The following is a 26,874-nucleotide window of genomic DNA, read 5'->3' on the forward strand; positions in this document are numbered from 1 at the left end:
ACACCAGTGCCACCCGCTAATGTATAAAAAACTAAATTGGTTTAACCCTTGCTTACATCAGTTTAGCTTGCATCGGTAAACTACCTGCTTAAGCGAAACTAATATAAGATAGGGTTAAACTGGTTTAAGTGCATCTAGATTAGAGGTTTGCACTTTTTTATTTTTACTTATTTTTATTTGTTTTTTATTTATTTTTAATTTTTAATTGATTGATTAGTTGATTAAATTTATTTAAACTATGCATTTTTTTGAATGGACATGTTCTGTTTGGTCAGAGTTAAGCCCTGTATATCTTTCTGTTTCACTCACCAGCTTTCAGTTCACCCTGCCAAAAGAACAATTATTCTTTAATGCATCCCAGGTTAGTTTATATAGTCTGGCTGCTATTACAGTATGAGCAGGATTTCTAAAATTTATTTTTGCTATTATCCACTGTTTATTTCATGCACATTGCCATACAACTCATTCTTATAAGTCAGAAACTAGTTATTATCTATGTTTAAAATATGTTTCTGGTGGAAATGAACTACAATGATTATGATTTTGGAACATCACAGAAACAGGCTTCCAAACTAACAGAAAAATGAGACTTGCTTTGCTATCATTTGGTAAGAGGTAACTTTTCCTCCAGTTTAAAAATTGTTACATTGTAGACTGGAATAAATCATCTCATATTTTTAAAGTTCCTCTTACACTTTGGGCCTACCAAAACTGGGCCTATAAATAGTGTCTGAAAAAATATGTATGTGCATATATTACACTTGCAAAATGCATATTTTGCATGAGTAAATATGCAGTCGAATACACAGTTTTCAAGCACACCTATGCATCCTGCCATGCAAATACCAACTGTGTGCACGTTTTGTAGACATAATAAGGGCTCATTTCTGCATCCTGGGAGCCCCCAAAACTCCCTGTGACTTCTAAGAATTTCAGTGGGAGTTTGGAAGCTCTAGAAATGTAAAATCAGGTCCCACCTGTGAATGCATATTTTGCAGGAACAATGTAAATGGCCAGTTTTGAAAATCTCACCTTTCCTATTCACATTTTCTTGCCACTTAAAATTTTTAATTAAAAATGACTTTAAAAAAATCCACACACAAATGGCAAATTTGAATGATTCTCTAATCAGATTCTCAAATTCTTCCCTTAGAGATGCATGCCTGGCTTTTAACAGCTTAAACTGAAAACCAGAAATCCAAAGTGTCAGGCACAATTGAATGCATATTAAGTAGGTTGACCCCATGGGTCAGATCAGTGCATTATTTGCTTGTTAATGATGCAGTGGCCTTACCTACTAGTAAGCCTTTCTATTATTCCATGCTTTGCACAGAAGCAGTGCACAGTCTCCATCCCTGGCCATTTCACGCTCCTCCAGGGAGGACAGAAAAACACACGATATTCTGACAAGAAAATAACTGCATGAAAATGACATGAAAATTTGGTGTGGCAATGCGAGTGGGGTGGAAATGAGAATAAAACACACAGAGGAAACATTTTATTGAAGAAATAAAGTGCAAATGTGAACAGGAAAGGTAATTAACCATTGGAACAACTTACCATGTGGTGGATTCTCCATCATGGGCAAGTTTTAAACCAAGATGGGTTTTTCTAAAAGATCTGTTCTAGTTGAAACAGTAATTAATTCAGGGAAGTTCTACGGCCTGTATTACCCAGAAGGTCAGACTAGATTATCGCAAATGGTCCCTTCTGGTTTTATAATGAATTTCTGATTTTTACCTGCAACATTCTGCTCTTCCCTCCCCTGCCCAAATAGCCTGCTCTCCCCAACATCAGATCATGGGAGAAGTCTGTCTTTCATTGTTGGAGGACTGATGAGTTTCCTAGAGTTCCTCCTCTCCCGGAAACCATCACAACAGTCAACATTCAGCCTAGAGACCAAAACGAGAGTCGCTTCATTACAGGATGCTATGAAAGTGCTCACCGCAGTCTTCCATTTGTGTGTGTGGGTCTTTGTCCAGCTAGCTGAAAGACAAGGGGCATTGCCCCTTTAAGGACTCTCTATAATGGGTGAGGAGGTAGGGAAAAGCTTACAGGGATGGACAGGAAGAGTAGGAAGCAGTTGGGGCCAGGTCAGAAGAAGGTAACTGCTCTGCCCTTCCTGCTGACCAGAAGAATGGAGGCCAGGGGTATTTGTATCCCATGCAACCTTGGGGAGGCCCTCTTTTAACTTCATTGGACTCACATAGCAAAAGGACTGGGCCCTCTCTTGACCCGCTGTGGGCATTACGCTTATTGCCCTTTTCCTTGGGGCACTGGGAAGGAATTTTCTCCTTACTGACGGGTTGGCCAAGGCAAGTTGGGTTTTCTCACCTTCCTCACAGCAGGTCTGAGACCATGTGAGAGGGAGCAAGGGCGGGGGTGGGGATGCAACTAATACCACTTAGTCTGTAAAAGTTGTGGTGGATGTCCAATGCAGGTACTCAGTACGGAAGGGACCATGGTGATCGGATAAAATGGATTGGAAAAGGAGATGATGGAAAGTGTCCCTTAAGGAAGCTGAGTAAGAGGGACTTGGAGTTCCTGTGTCTCATAAAGTGGGGAGCTGGACCCACTCTCCTTTTATAGTGCCCTTACCCCTCTTATGAGAGGAGGGAGGCAGGGTCCCAGCAGCAGGATAGCTGGGACTTAGTTGGGGATCATGTGGAAATGATTAAGGAAAGGATGATGACCTGCACTGTACAATTGGTTACCAGGTACTCCCAGACATTTAAAGTGAATAAAATTACAGCCTAATGACATCACATCCATTGCCTCCTGTCTTTCTTCTGGTGTGGCCAGACAATGCACATCCAGACATTGTCAAACAAAGGACACTCCTCCCTCTCACCATCCTCCTCACCTAACCCTCTCTCCACTCAAAACCTATCAGGACACCTCTGCCAGGCACATGATTTCCACTAACCCCCCATTGTCCCAAGAAGTATCAGTGCCAAGCTTGCAGCTGAATCTCCTGAGGTTGCAGCTGCTCCTATGCCTCAGTGCAACATGTAGCTCGTGTGATATCAAGATAGTATCGGCAATGTTTTAAAACAGTCCTAGGAACTACATTCCCCCAACCCAATTCCCAAAGGAGCTCAGTTAGTTGCCAACTGTCGCACTTTTTAAGCAGCATGCTCAGACAGGCTTACAGGGCCACGGGGCCAACTTACACTGCCTTTCTCAAATTTATTCATGGTGTTTATGCTGTTATAGAGGATACGTTCCCCCGTATCTCCCTGGTCCCCAATGAGATTGACAAAGACGTTGGCGTCTGTCCCGCTTCCGCTTACTGTCCCAGTGCAAACGGTTACCCGGTACTTTATCACTGTGAAGACACAAATTAATAAAGCAACTTCAGAATGCAATTTATTGTAACTGAAATTTATTTCATTTTCCATAATTAATTCCAAACATTCTGATTCACAGCTCAAACTTTCACTAGGTAATTTTGCTAATGTATTGGCTTTTACTTTACTAATGCCACAAGTCAGTACATTGTTACAGAAAAAAGGAGAAAAACCCAGAGTTTAAACACCAACTCTGGTTCCCCCTTCTTGCACATTACCAAAGAATTCAGAAGGGAAAGTTGGTTGCAAAACAGAGAAAGAGCTTCAGGGCGAAAAGACATCAAACCCACCAATAAACAGACCGATATGTTTTAGAAAGAGAGAGTCCAGCCTTAGGCTTCCTTCCTATTTTTCCCCATTCTTTGCAAGCTAGCCAACCAGCTACAGGAGTAACCTGTAAGCACTCGAGAAGATACATGTGAGCTAGTTAGAGCCAGATACTGGTAACGACAGATTTTCAGAACTAAACAAAGAGAGGTGCAAACAAACTCACTCACCTGTATGCAGCACAATTGCTACTGAGCTACATGAAGCTCAGCACCTTGCAAGAGTTTGAAAAGTAATCAATTCTTACAACAATCCCTGTGAGGCAGGTAGACATCATCATCCCCACTGAAAGGAAATAAAGGGGCAAAGCAGCCCATCCTGTGCAGCTGTACAGGAGACTAAGGGACTTAAGGCACCCATTCCCTGCCTTGGATACCCGATCATGGGTAGAAGCACAGAGATAGATATAGCCTCTGCAGAGCTGTGATGCCCTCTGCCGTACACATGGGCAGGATGGGGTGGGGAGTGGGCAGAGCCTTGACCCTGACCACCAGTGTGCACACTAGCATAGCTACACTGGCATGCTGAGAGACGTGCAGGCGGGTGCAGGTTACATGCCCCACCACAGCCAGGCAAAGACGGAATGGTACATTATGAACCTCAAAGTCACAGTCTGCTTCCTGCACTGCTTCTGGGGCAGCACCCTTGCTTAAACTATGATTTAGCCTGGTTGCAGTTCAGTGGTGAGCTATCCCTTTGGCCTCTCTTCTCTATCGGTACCTCCTTCAAGTGCCAGGTCGACGCCTGCATTTCTCTCAGTGTGGAATGCCGTGATTCATCTCACTTTTAGACTGGATCACCAGGTTCTACCATCCCATTTACCAACCGCATTACCTCAGCAAGTCCAAATGGCTTTGGACCCTGCAACAGCCTCCTCTCCGGGGGCTGTGACCAGTGTGAAAATGTTGAGGCAAAGAGCAGCTTGTTCCAAACAAAATATTATTAAATAGCTAAACACTTTATTAATGCAGTTAAGGTTGCCGGGTGATAGCTCATGCCCCTCTGGAATGTCAAGTTCAGCAAAACTCTCACTTCTGAAAACCAGAAAATACAGAGTTAATGTAAACACCCATGTAACCTTAACTCTGCCCCATGGAGCTGGCAATAGCTACTGGGAATTATCTGCATCTATTCCAGCTGTATTCACTGTGTTAGGTGTAGCTGTATTAAATGGTGGAGAAATAAGTTAGAGCAGTTTGGAAGAGCTATGATTGGTATGAGGAGACCTGGGGCTGAGTTCCCCCTCTGTGTTATCAAAGGAAAGAGGTGCATGTGTACCTTGAGGTTCCAGTCTTTGTCATTTCAGTACAGAATTGTGTAGCTCGTGTCAGTAGCAGGACACTGAGGTGTTCTTGCCATGGGTATTGTCCTCAGCAAGGTGGGATATGAGAGCAGTTCATGGATTTAATGGTTGGTATAGGAAAGTATAGGTTACGGTGGTGTCTTGTGTAACAGTGTGAAGGGGTTGTAAAAGGGCTTGAAGTGATTGTCACATTTTTTAAGTGTGGTCACCTGTCAGGCTAGCAGGCTCAGTGTTTGAGCACAACACAAGTGCTGTTAGCACCTGTCCATTAGAGTGAAAAGGCAGAGTGGGAGTGTGTGTGTATGTGTGTGTCTGTGTGTGTGTTATGGGAGTACTGGCACATCGCTCAAAGAGGGCAGAGTTAAGGTTACATGGGCATTTACCTTAACTATTTATTTCCTGGTTTTCAGAGTTTGACTTTTGCTGAACTCGACCTTCTGAAACAGCATGAGCTATCGCCTAACAAGCTTAACTCTGTGTTAACAAATTTTTTTGCCATTTAATAACACTATATTTTGAACAAGCTACTCACTGCATTTTATGTCATTTCATTCCCCAGTGTTTTAAATAAAAAGAGAAATGTTCATTGTAGGAGTTAGTGGTCTTTTAGATAGTTGTAGTTCTCTCCTAGGTTTGCAGTTGTTATATTATTTTGGCTAGGTAATAATCATGAGACCTAGCTTTTATATAGTGCTTTTCATCAGTAGATCTCAAAGCACTTTACATCATTATCCCCATTTTACTGATGGGAAGCTCAGGCACAGACAGGTGAAGTGACTTGCCCAAGGTCACCCAGCAGTGGCAAAGCTAGGAATAGTCCCAGACCAGTGGTCTTTCCACTAGGCCACATTACTATGTGATCCTTAAGTACTCCTTCCACTCCTGTACATCTAGTTATACTTGAATGGGGATAATGATTGTGCTTTGAAATGTTTGCAGTATGTAGTTATTAACAGGGCGGGTGAGAGAAATCTCATCCACAGTCTAAGTCCCAAAACTGTGATAATTTTATTACATGGTTGTTACAATAACTTAAAGCATGTGAGAGAAGAGCGGTGTCTCTCTTGCTCTTTCCCCACCACCTGTCCTACCATTTCCCACAACATGTAGCTCCCCCACCAACATTTCCAGATCTTCCTCCTCCCCAGCATCCCATCCCATCAAGCCATTAGTTGGCCTGTAGAAGCCATTAACACATAAGAAGTTGATCCTTGTAGTCTCCTGCCCTGTAGTGCTGCGACAGGAAACAGCTTACTGCAGGGCTGCATGTTACCTTGATTATGTAGCCTGAGCTGCACACTGAGCAGGGCCCCTGTCAAGGTTCCTTCCCCACTCTGAACTCTAGGGTACAGATGTGGGAACCTGCATGAAAAACCCCCTAAGCTTATTTTTACCAGCTTAGGTTAAAACTTCCCCAAGGTACAAACTATTTTACCTTTTGTCCCTGGACTTTATTGTGCCACCACCAAGCGTCTAACAAATATAACAGGGAAAGAGCCCAGTTGGAAACGTCGTTTCCCCCAAAATCCCCCCCCCCAAGCCCTACACCCCCTTTCCTGGGGAAAGCTTGATGAAAATCCTCACCAATTTGCATAGGTGAACACAGACCCAAACCCTTGGATCTTAAGAACAATCCCCCTCCCCCACCTCCAGCTTTGAAAGTATCTTGTCTCCTCATTGGTCATTTTGGTCAGGTGCCAGCGAGGTTGTCTTAGCTTCTTAACCCTTTACAGGTGAAATGGTTTTTTCCTCTGGCCAGGAGGGATTTAAAGGTGTTTACCCTTTCCTTTATATTTATGACAGCCCCTCACTCCAATTACCCAGTACCCATGCCCAGATCAGACTCCTGCCCCGGCTTCCTCCAGGCTTCCCCAGCTGTCCCTGGCTCACCCAGTTCACCCCTACTCTATACCGGGACCCTCCCACACACAATCTGACCATTCTCCCAGGGGTGATATGTACCTTAAATATACATTTGTGTCACCTTCAGCCCCTCCAAACCTCAGATCCCAGCTCACAAGGAGGGGCAGGGAGCGGGGCTCACACACCCCAAGAGGAGCAGGGTCCCCCATGTCTCAGGATACACAACCGTCAGGGAGAGGGGCCCTGCAGAGGGGTAGCACTCTCCCAGATCCCAGCACACACATAGAAGGGGAGAATTCAGGCCTGACAGATCCCTACCGCACCCCTAAAAACACCCTAATTCTTCTGCTTCCCATCCTGTTGCCTCCCCTCTCACTCACCCTAATCCTTCCCCCTCCCATTTACCAGCATCCCCCAAACCCTCATCCCTCCCCTGCCACCCACTCCCATGTATGCCCCTCCCCATAATACGCTATATCCTTCACTATAGATCTAAACCCCTCTTCCTCATTGCTACTGTTGCACCTCTAATCACCCTCCTTTCCCAGTGAGCAGTTGCATGTGTAATTTATTTTCTTCTCAAACATAGTTTCAGCACCTACTGAATATCCTGCTGCCCTCAGACTACATTTCTCAAAAAAAAAACAACGTCCCCCTGCAAACAAACAAGAATCTTGACAGAGGCAGATTTCCCCAGATGTTTACAGATCATTCTCAAATTTCTGTCCAGGGTGGGTTTCAAACTTCAAAGTTGCTAGAGGCTGTGAACTTAATGAAATGCTGGGGAGGGGGGTTTCTATTTTTACTGGGGCTGTATCTAGGTTGCCAAGTGTCCAGTTTTCAACTGGAATGCCCGGTGGCTGACCTGGAATGCCCTGGTGGCTCCGGTCAGCACACTGACGGGGCCGTTATAAATCTGGTTGGCAGTGCAGTGGGGCTAAGGTAGGCTCCCTGCCTGCCATGGCGCCGTGCGGCTCCCAGAAGCAGAGGCATGTCCACCCTCCAGCTCCTATGCATAGAGGCAGCCAGGGGGCTCCGCACGCTGCCTCCACTCCAAGTGCCAGCTTCGCAGCTCCCATTGGCTGGGAAACGCCAATCTCGACTCAGATAGATAGGAGGGTCGGGTGAGGGTCTCAGACTCCTCCAGGGACAGGGACTCCCACATCCTAGCTCACATGGGAAAATAAGGAGAGGAGACTCAAACTCCCCAGATAGACAAGCCCCCTCCAGAACACAGCTCACATGATGGGAGCAAGGAATGGGGTTATACCTGTGTAGATAGGCTGGGGAGGGGGGCCCAGATCATGGCACACACATGGGAGGGGAATGTGGGGCTGACAAGCACACCTGTCCCTATTCTGTCCCATTCACTTTATCACTCACCCTCATGTCCGCCTTCCCAGTGTCCCACTGTCTCCTCCCACTGCCCCAGTCCCCATCCCCTCCCCAGCTCCCCCATTCCCACTTACTCTTCTACCCCTCATCACCCTCCCCCTCAACCAGCATTTGCTTGCTTAGTTTCCTTTCTTTTCCAAAAATAGTTTCAGCACCATTTGATTATTCTGCTGTATTCAGATAACATGTCCCCAAAACAAATACCCGCCTTTGATAGGGGCAGATTGGAGCAATATGCTGTTTCTTTTACTTCAGATTTCTGCCCTTGGATGGATTTGAACTCAGAGTACATAAGGCACAGCTCAGATTAAATGACTGTAACATAGCGTCAGAGTCACCCAGGTATTGTGATGGAAAGGTGTCTTTCTAGATAGTTAGCCTCTCCCTCTGCACAAGCTCAGTGTAATCCGCTAGGCATATGAATAAACCCATGAGATTTAGCATGCCTAAATGGAGAAGTAAACTCTTTTTGAAATAACATTTTGATTATATTTCAGACAAAGGGACTGTTGATACCATGCACTCTGTTGTGGTCACCCTCGTGTGTCTGAGATCCTGGCATGATTATCAGAGATTACGTCTCTCCGTAAGCAAAAAAAAAAAAAGTTGTTAGAATGTGTCAACTTTAAGACAAGCTGTTTTTTCTGGGGGCTGTATCTCAGGAACCCTTTAGTCAAATGGCCACAAATATAGCTCACTGACCATACCTTACGCCCCCATAAGGCACACCAAATTTCAAGGTAATCTGATTAACCATATAGATTTTAGAGCACTTAGAACAGTCGAGCTTTAAACAGAAAGAAGGTTTTAATCTTAACTATAGCAGAGCAAGTGCTGTTATAATTTATTCATCCATAGGAACACAGGAAAAGGGTTACAACAACAACAGCCTAACATACGTTGTCTAACCTAAATTTAACATTTGCCTCATGCAATTGGACCGGCCTGATTTAGCCTCGGTACCCCCACCCCTGTTTTCCTGGGAACCGAGTTGCAGCCTGATTTTCTGGAACACGGCTGCTACTCTGAAACCTGTAGACCATGTGTCTCCCTGTCTCCTCAGAGGAACAGCTTTTTAACCACTTTCTAGCTCTTTGTTTGAGAGTTTCGGACTAAAACCCCCTTAAACTGGAATCTCTCCCTGCCCTCATCCTGTGAAACCATCCAGATGCTGATTTCACATTAGTGGAGGTACACCTCAAAGGCATTATCACCTCCATTGTCTGTTTGAGTACAGATTACTGGTGCTGTCTCCAGCCATTGAGTTTTGGTTCCTGCAAAGCTAACTAAGGCTGATTTAACTCTTTGTTACCCATTAACCAGCAAACACAATAACCACCAAGCCCACAGATATATGTATAACAGTCCTAACGATAATACATATAACACCTACATTCTTTTCAAGCCCTAAAGAAGCAGCAATAAAAATTTTCACCCTGTAGTGTCTTGCAGCTGAGGACCTCAAAGCATTTTATCACAGAAACATAGAAATGTAGGGCTGGAAGGGACCTCAAGATGTCTTGCAGTCCATCCCCCAGGGGTGAGGCAGGATTAAGTATGTTTAAGTATTTCTGACAAGTGTTTATCTAACCCTGTTCCAATGACAGGGATTCTGCACCTGTGATAAATGAAGTGGGGTAAGGGGTAGCTTCCTTTTATGCACCCCCAGCCAGCCAGTTAGCTATAAAATTCCTCTTAGTAGCTGTTCTCTACTTGCTTTACCTGTAAAGGGTTAAAAAGTTCATAGGTAAAAGGAAGGGAGTGGGCACCTGACCAAAAGAGCCAATGGGAAGGCTAAAACTTTTTAAAATTGGAAAAAAAAACTTTCCCTTTGTTTGTCTGTTTGGTTCTCCCGGAGAGAAGGGACAGGGAGCAGCAATGCTATAAGAGCTTGGGCCAGGTATGAAAAATCATCAGATCATACCTAGAAACTACTCATTTAAAATCCCAGATACATAAGTAGATCAGGAAATGTCTAGGAAGACGCGATTAGGTTTATCTCTGTTTATTTCTTTATAGTTTGTGGACTCCTCTGTGCTAACCCCAGGTGGTTTTGTTTTGCTTGTAACCTTTAAGCTGGCCCTCAAGGAAGCTATTCTTGATTCTTAATTTTTGTATTTGGTTTTTTTAAATCTAGCAATAGCCTAAGTTTCCAGATGTACTTTCTTTCTTTTTTGTTCTTAATAAAATTTACCTTTTTTAAGAACAGGATTGGATTTTTTGTGTCCTAAGAGGTTTGTGCACATGTTGTTTAATTATCTGGTGGCAACAGCTGATTTCCTTTGTTTTCTTTCTCAGCTCTTCCCTGGGTTGGGGTGAAGGTGGTGAAAGGGCTTGAGGGTACTCCACAGGAAGGAATTCCCAAGTGCGCCTTCCTGGGTTCTCAAAGGGGTTTTTGCAGTTGGGTGGTGGCAGCATCTACCCATCCAAGGTCAGAGAAAAACTGTAACCTTGGTGGTTTAATACAAGCCTGGAGTGGCCAGTATTAATTTTTAAAATTCTTGCAGTGAAGTGCAAGAGTGGGGAATCAGCCATGAACGCACCCAACCTAGAAGACTTGTTCTAGTAGTTAACTATCCTTAGAGTTTAATTTTTTTTTCTAATATCCAACCTAAATTTCCCTTGCTGCAAACTGAGCTGCTTACTTCTTGTCCTATCATCAGTGGACATGGAGCACAATTGATCACGATCCTATTTATAACAATCTTCTACATATTTGAAAACTGTTATCAAATCTCCCTTTAGACTTCTCCTCTCTAAACATGCCTGATTTCTTTCAACCTTCCATGTTTTCTAATTCTCTTTCAATTTTTGTTGCTCTCCTTTTGACTCTCTCTGGCTTGTTCACATCTTTCTTAAAGTATGGTGCCCACAACTGGGCACAGTACTCCAGCTGAGACCTCAGCAGTACTGAGTAAAGTGGAACAATCACTTCCCATGTCTTGTATGTGATATTCCTGTTAATAAATTCCACAATGACATTTGCCTTTTCCACAGCAGCATCATGCTATTGACGCATGGATATAACCCTCCTCTATAACCCCCCAGATCCTCTTCCTCTGTACCGCTACCTAGTCAGTTATTCGCCATTTTATATTTGTGCACTGGATTTTTCCTTCCTCAGTGTAGTATTTTTCATTTAATAGCGTTTCATATTATTGATTTCAGACCAGTTCTCCAATTTATCAAGATCATTTTGAACCCTCCAAAGTGCTTGCAACCCCTTCCAGCTTGGTGTCACTCACAAATTTTATAAGCATACACGTCACTCTGTTATCCAAGTCATTAATGAAAATATTGAATAGTACCGGAGCCAAGACTAAGTCCTATCAGGACCACACTAGATCCATCCTCCTAGTTTGACAGTAAACCATTAATAACTACTCTGAGCACAGTCTTTCATAATCTAGCCCTTAGACACCTACATGCAAGTTTAGGCACATTAAATGCTCAAGCCTGAAACTCAGGTGAACAGTAGAACTAAAACAGCATCACCAGGTGCTCCCTAACAAATAAACTTTTTAAATTCAGGCCTCCTCTTCATAGCTGATTAAAAATAAATTTAAAAACCAGTGTGACATTTTAATAACATTTGCAATTACAATTATTCTTCATCATTAGAGGAGCACTCAGCTGCTTACAGATCACTGAGTTCCATACGAGATCAAAATTTCCATATGAGATCAGACTCATGGTCCATCTAGTCCAGTGTCCTGTCTCCAACAATGACCAGCACCAGATGCTAGAGAGGCGCAAGAAGGTACAGGAAACCCCACAGCAAGTAGATGTGAGGTATCCTCCTCCCTTCCCCCACGGAAAGTCTCTGTTAAGTAAGTTTAATGCTTACGAAATACAGTTGAGAGGTTGTACTCATGATTCAGTTCTAAAAGCAATAGGATGGAATTCTTCTTGAATAAATGGAGTCCTGTTAAGCTCCTTAATTAAAGCTACAGGTGATAAACATATATTGAGTACTTGCATGTACGAAAGGTGCCCATTTCCTTGTGTGTGTGTATGTATAAAAATATAGCGTACACCCTTTTGGTATATATATCTTTACAAAACTTTTTAGACCTCATTTCAATATTTTTATACACACACAAATATTCAAATCTTGTACTTTCCATTTAAAAACGGAATGGAAATTGCATGAGAAGAAAGAAAATATACTTTAAGGAACAACTGTATTCTGGCCTGATCTTTCCCATCTCTATTGTTAAGTCGGCTCAAAACAGAGCCTACAATTTCAAACACTTTGTGCAGTTAATGGTGCAAAAATAAAATCCCATTGGAAAATCAGTGCCAAAAAAAGAGGCTAATTGAATTGCACAGGTCTATCTGTGCATCACTGAAACAAAGAGGATTTATTTCTATTCATTCACTAAACAAGCCTCTATAAGGAGTCCTTGATTCTTACCTGGCATGACTTCAGTCACTAGAGGTCCCTCTGCAGGGAGCTCCCTGATGATCTCATTGTCGTCTTCATTTATATCCAGCCAACGGCCACAGTTGAACGTATATTTCTCTTTTGTCAGCGTTTTCAGCAGAGTTATCTTAATTAAACCGAAACACCACATGAGTTCACAGGCTTAAAAACAAAAATGACAAGCTCCCAATAAGCTCTGCTAGGGGAGGAAGGGTAGGTTCAGAGCAGTGAAGAAATAAGTATTAATAATTAGCGAACCTATTCAGGTTTGCATACTATGCTCATCGTTGTGGTATATGAGCACCTACCAGAATTAGGATATTGAACAAAGAGGCTAACGTCTGTCAAATCTGAGTCCTTTTCATTCCTTTTCTTCTCCACTCTCCTCAAGGCAAAACCGTTGACTCAATCACATCTGCCCTCCCCCAAAAAACTTGGAAAAAAGTTTTGATCAAGCTCATTATTATTCAGAATTTCTTATGTGCTCACACTACACCCAGCAGCACTATACAGACAACATAGAGATAACATACAGATAATTCATGCAATCATACAGATTGCAAGTTCAAAGCAGAAAAACGCAGAACAGGCAAGACACACTGGGTGGAATGACTGGGATTTTTGTTTAAATGTAACTATTATTGTTGGGTTGTGTATCATGAAGATGTGAGTCTGTAGGAGAGATATGAATGGGGAGAGGGTGGTGGCTTGGTGATGAAAATAATGTCCAGTGCTGAAAGGCCATCTAAACTTCGCAGTTTGGGCTTATCTTTACTAAGAAATAACGAGGATAACTATTTAAAGTACTACTGATACTCCAAATTTGGAAGGAAAAAAAAATCCCATTTTCCCTAAGTAGCTTTTCTCCTCCTTCGTTAGTCCAGCCCATCTTCCAGTGTGAAGACCTCCCACCCAGCAGTCTCATGGAATAAGAAATGTCATGAACTGCTGTCCTCAACATTTTCTACATGGTTTCATTGACAAATGTGCAACTCACATGACTTACCTGTGTTTATTACATAGGGCCTCAGGGCCAACCAAGAATGAGGCCCCATTGTGCTAGGTGCTGTACAAACACAGAGTAGTAGATGGTCTCTGCCCTGAAGATCTTACAATATCAATAGACAAGAAGACACAGAGTGAGGGTAAGAGTATAAAACAGAAGCAGAGTGAACAATGTGGTGGTGGGAAAACATAGCTAAAACATGGCTCCCATCATCTCAGAACTCTTCATCTTCCCTCCGAACCCCTCCCTGCTATCTCCTTTCTCAATCACCACAGACAACTCCACCATTCTGCCAGTCAGTCATGCCTGAAACCTGGGGGTCATCTTCAACTAGGACCTCTCGTTAAGCCCTCGTATCCAGGCTACGTCTAAATCTTGCTGATTCTTTCAGCATAACATTGCTAAAATACAGCCTTTCCTGTCCTTCCACAACAGCTAAAGTTCTTGTCCAGGCTCTCATCACCTTGTGTCATGATTACTGCAACAGCCCTTTCTTTGGCCTGGACAAATGCAATCTTGCTATGTTCATATCCATTCGGAATGCTGCTGTAAAGATCATTTTCTAGCCCATCACTTTGACTGTGTCACCCCTCTCTCGGCATCCCTCCACCGGCTCCCCCTGCTCTACCACATCAAACATAAGCGAGTTGTTTTCACGTTCAGTGCCTTTTATGACCTGACCCCACCCTACTTTTTATCTCTCATCCAGTATTGAAAGTTTGACTGCCGCCTCCAATCAGCCCATGACGCCAGCCTCCATCACCCATTTGTTACACTGTCAAACAAGCATCTTTGTGCTTTCTCCAGCACTTCCCCTCCCACTTGGGAGGAGCTCCCCACCACCAGCTCATTATCCTCCTTCAAAATCTCCTTAAAACTCTCCTTTGCTGTAAGGCCTACACAAAACTTGACAACAGTTAGAGGTGGCTGGTGTGCTGATACTACTGCCTACAACGCTGACCAATATTGCCTCATTGTTTCCTTGTACTCCCCCATTTGTCTGTCTGTATCCATCTGTTGTCTCACGTCTTTTATGTAGACTTAGAGTGTCAGCTCTGTTTTTGTGTTCTGCGTTTGTACAGCACCTGGCACAATGGGGTCCTGGTCCGTGCTTGGGGCTCCTAGGTGCTCTGGCAATACAAATAGATAATAATAATCAACATATTAGTTCCACTAATTTGGGGGGTAAAGGGAGTTAGTTAGGAGGGGATCAGCTAAACAGAAAGAAAAGGAAAGGAAGGGGGCCGAGGAGGAGAGGGTAAGGGGGACAGATGTGGACTGGAGCTGAGGTCAAGGGACTGTGAGGGAGAGAGGGGGAGGGTTGGAACAACCAGCCAATTGGCACAGGGAGGAGAAAGTCCAGTTAAAACTGTAGAAACTGCTCTGAATGTCTAAGGTCCAGAGATCCCTGCTTGGGCTGCTTCTGCCCCTCCCAGCTGGAATCTCTGGTTGGCTGCTCTCTGCAGTCTTTCCCCAAGGCCACATGGCACAGGGGAAGGAGGCACCATCTGCATGCTAGTCCTGTTGCTGCTATGATGCCACAAGCCTGGAAAAGATCATCTCCAGGATAAAAAGTAGCAGGCTCAAACTCAACCAGGTGAGACCAAAGTGACGCTGGTCAGCAGGGTTAAACATGTTGAAGAACATGCTGGGAGATTGTCATCATCTCCCATTGCAGGCACACACCCCTTCATCCCCATTCATCAGAAAGTGATCTGGGACCTTGGGGTCTTGTTTGACACATCGTGATACCCTAGAGGATCACCTAGCATCCGTGACAAAAAACATTTTTTCCCATGTCCAGCTTGCTAAGAAATGCCACCCCTTCCTCCCAGACAAGGACATCGCCCTGGCAATCTATGCATTTGTCACCTCCGGGCCGGGTTACGGCAATTCACCTGAACCTGAACTTGAAGACAAAAACAACACAAAGACTCCAGCTTGTATAAAATGTAGAGGCCTGGCTTCTCCGTAGATTAGGTCTCTGTGCTTCAGTCCCTCCACTGGCTCACAGTCTGAGTCCACTTCCAGTTCAGGACCTTGAACATTATTAGTAGTTTAGGTCCCAGTTATATTAGAGACTACATCATCATCTACAAACTGCCAAGACAGCTGCAGTTTTAGTCTTCTGAGACAATGCAGATCACAAAGCCAGGAAGAAGTGTGAGAGAGCTGGAAATAAGGTGTTCTTGGTCAAGGGAAATAGCTATGGAACAAACTAGCAGAGAAGACTGGACACCCAGAATCTGACTACCTGTAAATTCATGCTGCAAGACTTCTCTGTTTGATAAAGACTGACCAGAATGATAGTTACAACAACAATCCCCATGCAAAAAAATCCTCAACCTTCCACACTCCCTGAAAAAAGTTACCCAACACAGATCTTCCTGTTAGCGAAGAGGAGGAGCTGGAAACTCCATGAACTTCAGTAGGGACCTTGCCATGCCAATTCATTTGACCTTGGAGGCACTCAGAAACTACGGTGATGGGTGCCAGTATGAAACCCAACAGTAGATAGTTTCGGTGGTGCTGCCAACTTCATACATGCTGAGTTGAGTGGTGCTATGGTGAAGCAACATGGTCCAGAACCCAGGCACTGTAACACACGGACTCTGGGGCAGAAGCCAGGATAGACATCTCAGTTGCACTAAATGTAGAAATGGTCAAGTGCAAAATGGTCCCACCAGCTCTAGTGAATCCTGATGACCTCCAGATTCTTTCAGGTGCTCCACAAAGAGGCTGCATTTGCAGCTTATACTCCAAAGAACGGCACACTGAGATAAATCTATTGTGGGAACATGTCATTTCCCAGAGTCCAATAATTATCTTAAGGCAACTAGCTGAGGTTCCTCTGGAATCCCATCATTCCCCACGGTGTATTCCTTGCCCTTGTGATGGAGGACTAAATACATAACCTTCCAGAACCCATTCTAAACATTCCTAGCTGCCCACTGGGGTTACTCAAGACCTCCCTCACTTAAATGAGGGAGTGTCCTGGCGGGAGCAAGACAAGACCATTCCATCTGATATAAAGATGATATATTCCCACAGCAGCCCCACTTATTGCTCGCAGCAGGCAGTGAAGAGAGTGAATGGAGTCCCTGAGAGTGACAAAATGGGGATTCCTCCTCAGTACAGCATCATCCCCTCCTTCAGGAGAAAAAAGCATCATCCCCTCCTTCAGGAGAAAAAAGCAAAGGCTCATGAAGCATGAATAACTCTGCATGTATCTTCAGAACTAGTATGATCTGTAATATTTCACAGTTTACTAGCTCAACTAGAACCTGCCTAAGCATGTACAGCTTCCTCAGTGTGAAAGAGGGCAGAGTCCAGCCCAATTGCATTAGAGATACTAAAGAATAAACAATGTGACCTTATTAAATGGTAAATGGCGAATCACTGTTATTTACGGCTGTAGTGTGAAATGAATGTTTTCTTAGGCACAATCTTCCAAGCGATCCAGAGCTGGTCTGGTGGCCTAGTGACAGCATGCTGCATTTTTTGGCTGATAGAATAAAGCTTAGGGATGAACTCCATGCCTCCAGACCTAGGCAAAGGCTGACAGCATCATAATCAGTGTCAAAGTAATGGAGAAACAAACTAGACCCTTCTTCACAAGAACATTTTCCTGCTGGATAAGTAACAAAGAGAACTAGTGCTGGCTGAGTGAGAGAAATAAGAAATGAGTAAAGATTTTTTAGTAGGTTATTGTTTAACAGGGGTGGACAGGACAGGGGTGCCCTCTAAAGCACAGCCCCCACTGTTTCCCTCACTGAAGATGTAAATGACTGATTTGAAGCGTGGGGCTTCCAGCATTATCCATTGGGAGACTGTGTCACACCCTCCCAGACCTCGCTGTTAGGAATCTTTTTCTCTTAACAATCAGCCAAAACAGGCTGGGAAGGCACTTGCTTGCAGGTCCTACTGCATAAGATAATGTGTCTGAGAGCCCCAGGAAAGCACATCTATACTGCAGGCAAGGGGGGAATATAGTTTTCTGTGTAAGACGGGGAGAAGGGATGTACCCTTCAGGCACTGAAGTCCGGGCTGTTGGGTGCTGCCATTTTCCATGCCTCTCATCTCCTGCAGTGACTGCACTCGACAGGAATATTAGACCGCTGGCGTCCTGCTCCATTACTATTCCTTGGCTTACTTATCACAGTAAATGCTACAAGAGTGGGCTGATCTACACACATTCCTTTCCACACCTGCTACCCAACGTGTCATCTTCATGAAGTAGCAGGAGACCCAAATCCCCACTGAAATCTTAGTCCCCTGCAATGAAGACTGGGCTAGCTTCTAGTCCTCAGACTGGCTAGTGATAAAAGAATTATATGTGAAATCCAGGACCTCTAACTTGGCGGGAGTTAGGATCCATTGCCTACCAGTTGGGAGGCCTTAGGAGTCTGACACACACCCATACACAGCGTTCTCCTTGCTTTGCACACCTTACTCCAGTGTCTCAGCATCAGGGCCAATGTTCCCCAGGTGGAGGAGGACTGCATAGGACTCAGTGTGGGTACAATCAATGGGCTGATCTGTTCACTGCTGGGCAATGAGGGGCACTCCTCTCTTCCCTCCCGCCGTCAGGACCTGAGCACAGCACCAAAACTTCCTCGGGAATCGGCTCAGATTAAACAAAGGACTTGGAAACAGTTCCCATTTCTGAGGGTAAGTTTTCTTGCAACCTGACAGCCAAAGTGGCTGGGCTGAATACTGGGGTGGGGTGGGGTGGTGGGAGGGGAACTGCCATGGAGCTGAGAGGAGAAGGAATCCTCTCCCAAAACCCATGAAACACCAACAGGAGTCACTCTCTAGCTACTACTGCACTGGAAAGTTGTGGTATCTCCTGCAGCACCCGCACCCCTACTCAGAAGGGGACAATATTCAGTGTGCCTTTGTAGCAGTCTATCCACCAGCCATGCTCCCTCTTTTCCACTTGGTATCCCACACAGCTGGGCTAGACAAAGGCGTGCAGGGAGCCCCAGTGGAGCTGTGCTCTGCTATATGCAGAGCGCATGCACCTTCCATGCAGACTCCCCAGATCCTGATCCATTGCACAGCAGCTCCACACACTCTTGTAAATGGAGATACCAATTCAGACTCCTAATATCAGACCATTGCATACTGAATGCAACTGCTTGCTCATTAGCACAGCATATTGTCTGTAAAATGTCTCTTGTCTTGGCGACAAGAGAGGATGACTTGCTCCATTGAAAGTGGACTTGGCTTTTTCAGGTGCAGTCTGCCTTTCCATCATCTCACCTTGTCTAGATGCCAGCCAGCAAAAGGACTCCTCTTCTCATGCCATATCCGGAGCTTATAAAATGTGCCCAGATCAGGGAGCTCAACCTACATAAACAAACACAAACATACCCAAAACGGCACATTACATAACTCAGCAAGGCACATACATTGCTCTTTAAAACCTCCTGTAATCCACAGCTTCCAATGAGGGTCGACAGGAGGAAGAACAGGAGCTGAGAATGAATGCTGTTAGAAAGGTCTCATTCTCTACACTGCAATGACAGTTTGATGAATTTGCTTTCATGATAAATAACGTAAGGTTGGAATCCTGCAACCCTTAGTCATGAAAGTCGCTGAAGTCACGGCATGGAGTAGAATTTTCTGCCATAGTTTGGAGTTCTGCCTTAGATAGGATACTGACACACACCCATACACCGTGTTCTCCTGGTGTTGCACACCTAGAGCCCCAACATCAGAGCCAACATTTTCCAGATGAGGAGGACTGCATAGAAACCAATGTGGGGACAATCATTCATAGATTCATAGATACTAAAGTCAGAAGGGACCATAATGATCATCTAGTCTGACCTCCTGCACAATGCAGGCCACAGAATCTCACCCACCCACTCCTGCGATAGACCTCTCACCTATGTCTGAGCTACTGAAGTCCTCAAATTGTGGTTTAAAGACTTCAAGGAGCAGAGAATCCTCCAGCAAGTGACCCGTGCCCCATGCTACAGAGGAAGGCAAAAAACCTCCAGGGCCTCTTCCAATCTGCCCTGGAGGAAAATTTCTTCCCAACCCCAAATATGGCTATCAGCCGAACCCTGAGCATATGCGCAAGATTCACCAGCCAGATACTACAGAAAATTCTTTCCTGGGTAACTCAGATCCCACCCCATCTAATATCCCATCACAGGCCATTGGGCCTATTTACCATGAATATTTAATTACCAAAACCATGTTATCCCATCATACCATCTCCTCCATAAACTTATCGAGTTTAATCTTAAAGCCAGATAGATCTTTTGCCCCCACTGCTTCCCTTGGAAGGCTACTCCAAAACTTCACTCCTCTGATGGTTAGAAACCTTCGTCTAATTTCAAGTCTAAACTTCCTGGTGGCCCGTTTATATCCATTTGTTCTTGTGTCCACATTGGTACTGATCTTAAATAATTCCTCTCCCTCTCCGGTATTTATCCCTCTGATATATTTATAGAGAGCAATCATATCTCCCCTCAACCTTCTTTTAGTTAGGCTAAACAAGCCAAGCTCCTTGAGTCTCCTTTCATAAAACAAGTTTTCCATTCCTTGGATCATCCTAGTAGCCCTTCTCTGTACCTGTTCCAGTTTGAATTCATCCTTCTTAAACATGGGAGACCAGAACTGCACACAGTATTCCAGGTGCGGTCTCACCAGTGCCTTTTATAACGGTACAAAAACCTCATTATCCCTACTGGAAATACCTCTCCTGATGCATCCCAAGACCGCATTAGCTTTTTTCACAGCCATATCACACTGGGAGCTCATAGTCATCCTATGATCAACCAATTCTCCAAGGTCCTTCTCCTCCTCTGTTACTTCTAATTGATGCATCCCCAGCTTATAACTAAAATTCTTGTTAATCCCTAAATTCATGACCTTACACTTCTCACTATTAAATTTCATCCTATTACTATTACTCCAGTTTACAAGGTCATCCAGATCCTCCTGTATTGGCCTGAGCTGTTCACTGTTGGACACTGAGGAGAATCCACTGTCCCCTGAATAAGTCATCTGAATAAGGGCTGTCAGCTATAAAATTTGGAGCACCTTCATCTCACGGCATTATTCTTGTCTGAACCCTCCACAGCTGTTCCCCAAACAAAGCCTCCAAAACATATGCACTTCTTTCTGTGAGAAGGCTACAGCTTCAGCTAGACAGAGGAATTATTGTTACAACAGGGTAAGTTGCTTTTTAACCTTCTTCTGGACAACCCATAACTAAGTTTTAAGGATGTGTCATAGCCAGTCAAATGCAAGCATGTCAAGGAATTAGGGGTACTAGCATGCACAGGAAGCTCCTACCCAACCCCAACTCTGCAGGCAATATTGACATCAGTCCTGGTTACTCTTTGAGGAGCATGTCCAAGGAGACGGGAGACGTGGCCAGGTTAAGACTATAAACTATTTGAGACAGGAACCTTGTCTGCTACTTATTCTTTATAGAGCCCAGAGCACTTTTTGGCACTGTACACAGACTATTCCTAAGCATACTAATAGCCATGACAGTCACACTTGTACAAGCACAAAGAGGCTAGTGCTGCATGGAATGTGGATAGACTGCTCTTCCCAAGGTTCTAACAAGAGCTGTTGGTCCATGAGCTCCCCGCACCCCAGCACCACTGGAGGTACTGTGCTTGTTCTTCCCCTCTGCAGGCATAACGGACCATCTCCTCCACTGGCAGAAATGGGTGCAGCAAATGAACTGGAGTCAATGGAGCTGTGCCAATTTACGTCACCTGAGGATATAGCCCGGAGCTCTGGAGGGAACATACTATGCAATACGCAATGAATACGCAATGATTACTTCAAGTCACCAGCGCCGGAACAGCCGTAAGCCCTATTTTAAGAACTTGGGCCAGATTCTCAGCTGGTGTAAATCTTCGTGTCTCCATGGAAGTCTATGGCATTATACCTATTTACATCAGCTGAGGATTTGTCCAAAGCTTAAAGTGGGATTTAATTGGTGTATAGGCCTTGGGCTGCTGGCCCTCTGCAAAGGGGTAAAATTCGCCCTAAGAGAACCGCAGTCAAGTCCTTCCACCACAAATGCAAAGTTCTGACCGTGAACTTGTCAGTTTGTCCAGATTCGAAGTTGTCTGAATTGTTGTCCAGTTTCATTTCATCTGACTTCCCCTTGTCTCCGTAAATCTGGAGGAAGATGCTGGCATCTGTCCCTGCATTCTTAATGTCACTTGTCCAGATCCAAAGTGACCAGGGATTTTCTACAAAGAAGATTCAAACCATTTTATAAACAAAACAGCAAATAAAAATATCAAAACATGCTGGTAAAAACATTCCTATAACTTCACTAGGACAAGAGGAGGCTGGGTATTTATATGAGGAAAATTCAGGCCTTTTATCCTCTTAGGTATATAGATAATTGGGTACCTATAGTCATACAGGAATAATAGTCCATGCATTGCATGGAGATTTAACCGTGTGACTCCCTTTAAACTATAAGTAGCAGCTGAAAGCCTGTGCTGTTGTGCTGGTGTAATTTGTAAAGTCACATGTGTAAAAAAAGCCAAAAATGTCTGAGAACTTAAAAACTGAACAGTAACAGACCAAAAGAGCTCCTGGCCATGCTTGTGCCTGTTTTTATCACTTCACACTGATTTAACAGACAATCTAGGCTTCAGAGTGATGTGTGGGGTTATTTTGTGTGCTGGTTGTGCTGTTGTGTGGGTGGTTGGGTTGTTTTGTGTGTGGGTTGTGTTGTGCTGGGAGAGTTGTGTTGATTTGTGTGGGTAGCAAATGAGGGGTGTGCGCTGTGGTGAGGAACTATGTGAGTTTGGGGTTATAGTGTGTGAAGGTTGTGTCGTTGTATGAGGGTTGTGGTATGCTGGGAGGATTATGTGGATTTGTGCAGGTGGCGAATAAGCGGTGTGTGCTGCCATAAGGGGCTACATGTGTATACTGGTTGTGCTGTCTAAATGATTGTGTCGATATGTGTCTAGATGAGGTGGGTTGTGCTGGGTGATTTGTGTTGATTTGTGTGTGTGGCAGTTGGGTACATGGGTGTGGCAGTTGGGCCAACTAATCCATCATGTGTGCAGTCTCCCTCAACCAATGAAATTGTTGCACACAAATTAGTTACAAAGTAAGGGTGTTGATTTGTTGAGTTACCTTTGGTATAACAGTGGTATACAACACTTGGAGCGGCATAGATCCATGCCTTACTGTAGTTGTACATTGCACAGGTGTAATTCGTAAAATCAAATTAGCCAGGAACTTATAAAAATTGGACAGTAACAGACTGCAAAACCCAGTGATTATTTGGTTGCCAAGGGACTAAAGGGGTCAGAGAAGAAGGAACCAAGCACAGAGTCTGGATGGAGCTGTCAGAGGAGACTAGGAGTTCCCCAAGCATTTGCCACATCTTTGCAGATCTTAGTGGCTCTATAAATCTGAAGTCTTCAGGCTGTTACCCTACTCATCTCCTGTCCAAACCTCCCTCCACATCAAGTGACACAGGGTGTTTGGATAGCAAGGAGGTTCTCATAAGCAGGGTTTGGTAAGCAGAGATTCTCCTGGATATAAGCACCAAAGAAAGACAGGAATCATTTGGTGCAAAGGGTTCTAGAATGAAATTACGGAAGGAAAATTTTTGGTTGTACAGCAAGAAAAGCTTCCCAACGGTGAGATCTATTAGTCTGTGGAAAACTCTTCCAAAAGCAGTGCAGGCAGACTTGTCTCTGTGGACATTTAAAATGAGTTTGAACAATACTCCAATAAATGTACAGTAAGGAACAATTCTGCACTGGCAAGCTGATGGGCTGGATGACATAAGAGGTTTTCCCCATCTCCAGCTTTTACAATTCTTTAATGTGGCATTTAAAGGGCACAGATTTCTCAAGGCTAATGTTCTCTGCCCATCTCGCATACAATAGCAACCAGGGAATTACCCTGTCAATAACAATCAGAGTTGATAATATGGCAGTTAAAGGTCATAAATGCTTTAGTTGAATGGACTGCGTCAGAGACATAATGCGACGATAACATTAAATAACATTTAGATAAACTTAGTTTAAATGAAACTGCTGCTTAAACAGGACAAACTGGAATCCACAGAGACATCCTGATTAAATAGCATCTATTTTGCTAATTAAAATGTTTTGCTTACATATACATTCTAATGCAGACGAAATAGTAGGAACTCCCTTCTTGCTGCAAAGACACCAAACAGGTCTTGAACCATGTTGCTACCATATTGCCCTCTGCTAGATGGAATGGCACACTGAGCCAAATGCCTTTGAGCATGCCTCCCTCTAATGCAGGGGGATCAAATGCTTAACTTTGCTACCTGGAGAGGCACATTCTGCAGTTGGTCAAGATGACAAAATATTATTGGACTTTTTACTCCTGTCCTCCCCACCCTAAGTGAAAAATAAGGTTTGCAAGCTGTGTAAAATCAACAATAATGGTTGCTTCTTTTATTTTTCCTCCTTTCAATTTTTTTAGGATGCCCTGGGGTGGGAGTTGGGGAGGGAGCTATTCAGCTTCACTAGCAGATCAGGTTTTAATATTATAGGGAGAACAACTCTAGATCTAACATGCTTACAGTGTAAAGGTGCTATAGGGACTCTTTTCCTGGCCAGTGACCCAACCTGAGAAGCCCATAATTCTCCTACATAAGGAAACTGGTGCATTCCTTTACAATATTTTAAAAGTTTAATTTCTTGAACCCCCCAAACCCATGTCCATCTCAATGTCTCAAACTGGAATTAAAGCAAGACCTGAGAGCTTTGATCACTGCATTACCTAGGCCTCTGCCTTGCAGAACAGTCTACCTGTATTGTGTCAGGATAGGTAGCATCCAAGTTTGAGGGTAGAAGGAATCTGCTTGTGCCCTATCTGCCACTATACATACTTTTTAGTCTCTTCTGGCGCAAAGAGACCATTTCATAGAGCTCCCGTTCTATCAGTCCATCTCCTTCATCTTCATCCAGCCATTTTCCACAAAGAAAGGTTTGTTCAATGCCAGTGAATGGGCAATAAACCACCACCTAGGAAAAGAAGTCAAGGAAAGAAAGTCCAGTTATCCAGTTCCTTTCACTAGCAGCCCAAATGAGAGGTGTGTGAAACCTGCCACAGCTAAGGTAACAACTGAGCAAGGAGTTGTGAGTCCTCTGTGAAAAGTTAGGCTCTTTGGGAAGTCATCAGAAAAAAAACAACAGGCTGTTTCTTGTCCAATTATGAGTGCAACAAATGGTTTCTGCCCTCCTACTCCCCCAGAAGATTCTTCTTGGGGTGCATTGACATGTGGCTACCAAGCAGAGGCCAAACACCACTGTAGAGTCTGGAGGGAGAAAAGGGTCAATTGCTCATCCTCCAAAGACATGGGCTTGAGAAGTGGGGGTTGCAGGATGTACCAGGAGCCACTGAAGTCAATGACAGGGGCCTGTTGCATGCATCTTTCATTTTCAATTCAACAGCCCAAGTGGACTGGGGGTTGGGCAGCCACATTTTTCAGTGATTGGCAGGAGACCCAAGTTATGCAAATGATTCAGGTGTCTCCACTGCTAAACTACATCACTTCCCAGAGAAACCACATGGCCTTCCAACACCTAGGGAAAGTTGCCCCTTTATTGGCAAACTAGATTAAGAGCTGACAATCTCATGGCAGAACACAGTTAGAGATGGGCATAGACACAAACCCATAGATCTGAAAAGCCCAAATCTGGACCCCTAATAAAGTGATGTGGTTGACCCCTTTCCCTGTTCTGGACCCATCCAAAACCCAAGATCACAACAACCCCTAAACATCGGGCAAGTTTGAATCTGGATCTTAACTTAGAAGCTCTGAACACAACACTAAATTACATTTCTTCAATACGCATTATGCAAGCATCTAACAGTGCTTCTGTGCTGAGCAGAAAATACTCTCTCTCTTTGTGACAGCAAACGAGCAATTGACCCAATTAATGAGGGATTGATTTATGCATCTAACATATATTAGTGGCAATCAGTCTCATAGCATGCATTATGCATAATATTGACTTAATACACTGGAGATATTGTAATCTAAATAAAAGTAGAATTTTAAAACTGATTTGGTTGTCCAGGGCAGACTGCAAATGAGAAATAATCTGAGAGTTGCCTAAAGACTTTGACCTGTTCTCACCTTCTCACAAAACCAGCCAGAACTGACACCGCAGTTATCATGCCCAATTGTGACTCTGCTCAGGGGGCTGAGAAGAGCTGCTATCTCAATGTTAAATAGATCTGTCCTGGCGCGTTCAAATTCACCTCCTTCCAAGAAAATCTTCCCACTGTTCTTTAAACCTTTAGAGCCATGCAGGATTATGTGGACCTTGGAGTTAGTGCCAGCCCCTCTGACATCCCCTGTCATTACAGCAACATTGTAAACAATACCTGAGGGGTTCACAAAGGAATGAGAGTCAGTTAGAAAGAAAAAAAAAGTGAAAGTAACAATTTTTGACATGACATAGAATGTGGTTCATTGCTGCACTGATTTCCTGCAGGGTGTTTTGTTTTCAACCACCATGCAGTGCACTGTAAATATGATTGTTTTTTCATGCCATGGAGTGTTCAGAGAAACTCACAGCTAAAGCGTATATAACTTCATATATTCCAACAGGAGTACACATAGGGTGATAGCCTCTCTACTACAAGGTCCCAGAAAGAAAGAACCCTTAGCTTAAGTTCAGTGGTTCTGACATTCTTGCTTTTTCTATTAAATTAAATGAAAAATACTGAACACATACGTAATATCTTCAGAGTGTTCTGCATTACATTTCACAAGGTAGTCACAGAGATTACTCCACTTTAAGAGCTAGGAGACTGAGGCATAGTTGTCAGCACCAACTTTTCAAAAGTGGGTGCCTAACATTAAGTGCCTAGACCCATATTTAATCACCTAAGTAAGAGAGACCTGCTTTTCAGAGGAGCTGAGCAACAGAAGTTCTAAGTAAAGTGAAGTGGACCTGTAAATCTTCAGTGCCACTGAAAATAAGCTCCAGGATACAGAACTAGATGAACCACTGGTCTGATCCAGCATGGCAATTTCCATGTCCATTGAAAAAAATCTGAAAATCTCGCCTTAGAGACGTCGATGTCACGGACAGAGTCGATGGCACAGCTGGGATTATTAGAAGTTAGCCACTCCTGGCTCCCACATATATGTTCATACCTAACTTCCATTAATAAGTAAGGAAACATTCCTACTACT

General features: G+C 44.0%; 1 protein-coding gene across 1 annotated transcript in view; it reads right to left on the minus strand.

Moving 5' to 3' along the window:
• Window positions 1-26,874, minus strand: part of LOXHD1 (lipoxygenase homology PLAT domains 1) — a 303,450-nt gene that overhangs the window by 135,665 nt on the left and 140,911 nt on the right. Inside the window, exons 13-18 of the mRNA XM_043547366.1 lie at window positions 25,807-26,057; window positions 24,553-24,688; window positions 21,744-21,904; window positions 18,936-19,022; window positions 12,656-12,791; window positions 3,174-3,328 (exon numbers count right to left, since the gene is read on the minus strand). Of these exons, the coding sequence (XP_043403301.1) occupies window positions 3,174-3,328; window positions 12,656-12,791; window positions 18,936-19,022; window positions 21,744-21,904; window positions 24,553-24,688; window positions 25,807-26,057 (926 nt within the window). The remainder of the gene's footprint in view (window positions 1-3,173; window positions 3,329-12,655; window positions 12,792-18,935; window positions 19,023-21,743; window positions 21,905-24,552; window positions 24,689-25,806; window positions 26,058-26,874) is intronic.

This window comes from Chelonia mydas, chromosome 5, assembly GCF_015237465.2.
Source record: "Chelonia mydas isolate rCheMyd1 chromosome 5, rCheMyd1.pri.v2, whole genome shotgun sequence".
NCBI classification, from domain to species: Eukaryota; Metazoa; Chordata; order Testudines; family Cheloniidae; genus Chelonia; species Chelonia mydas.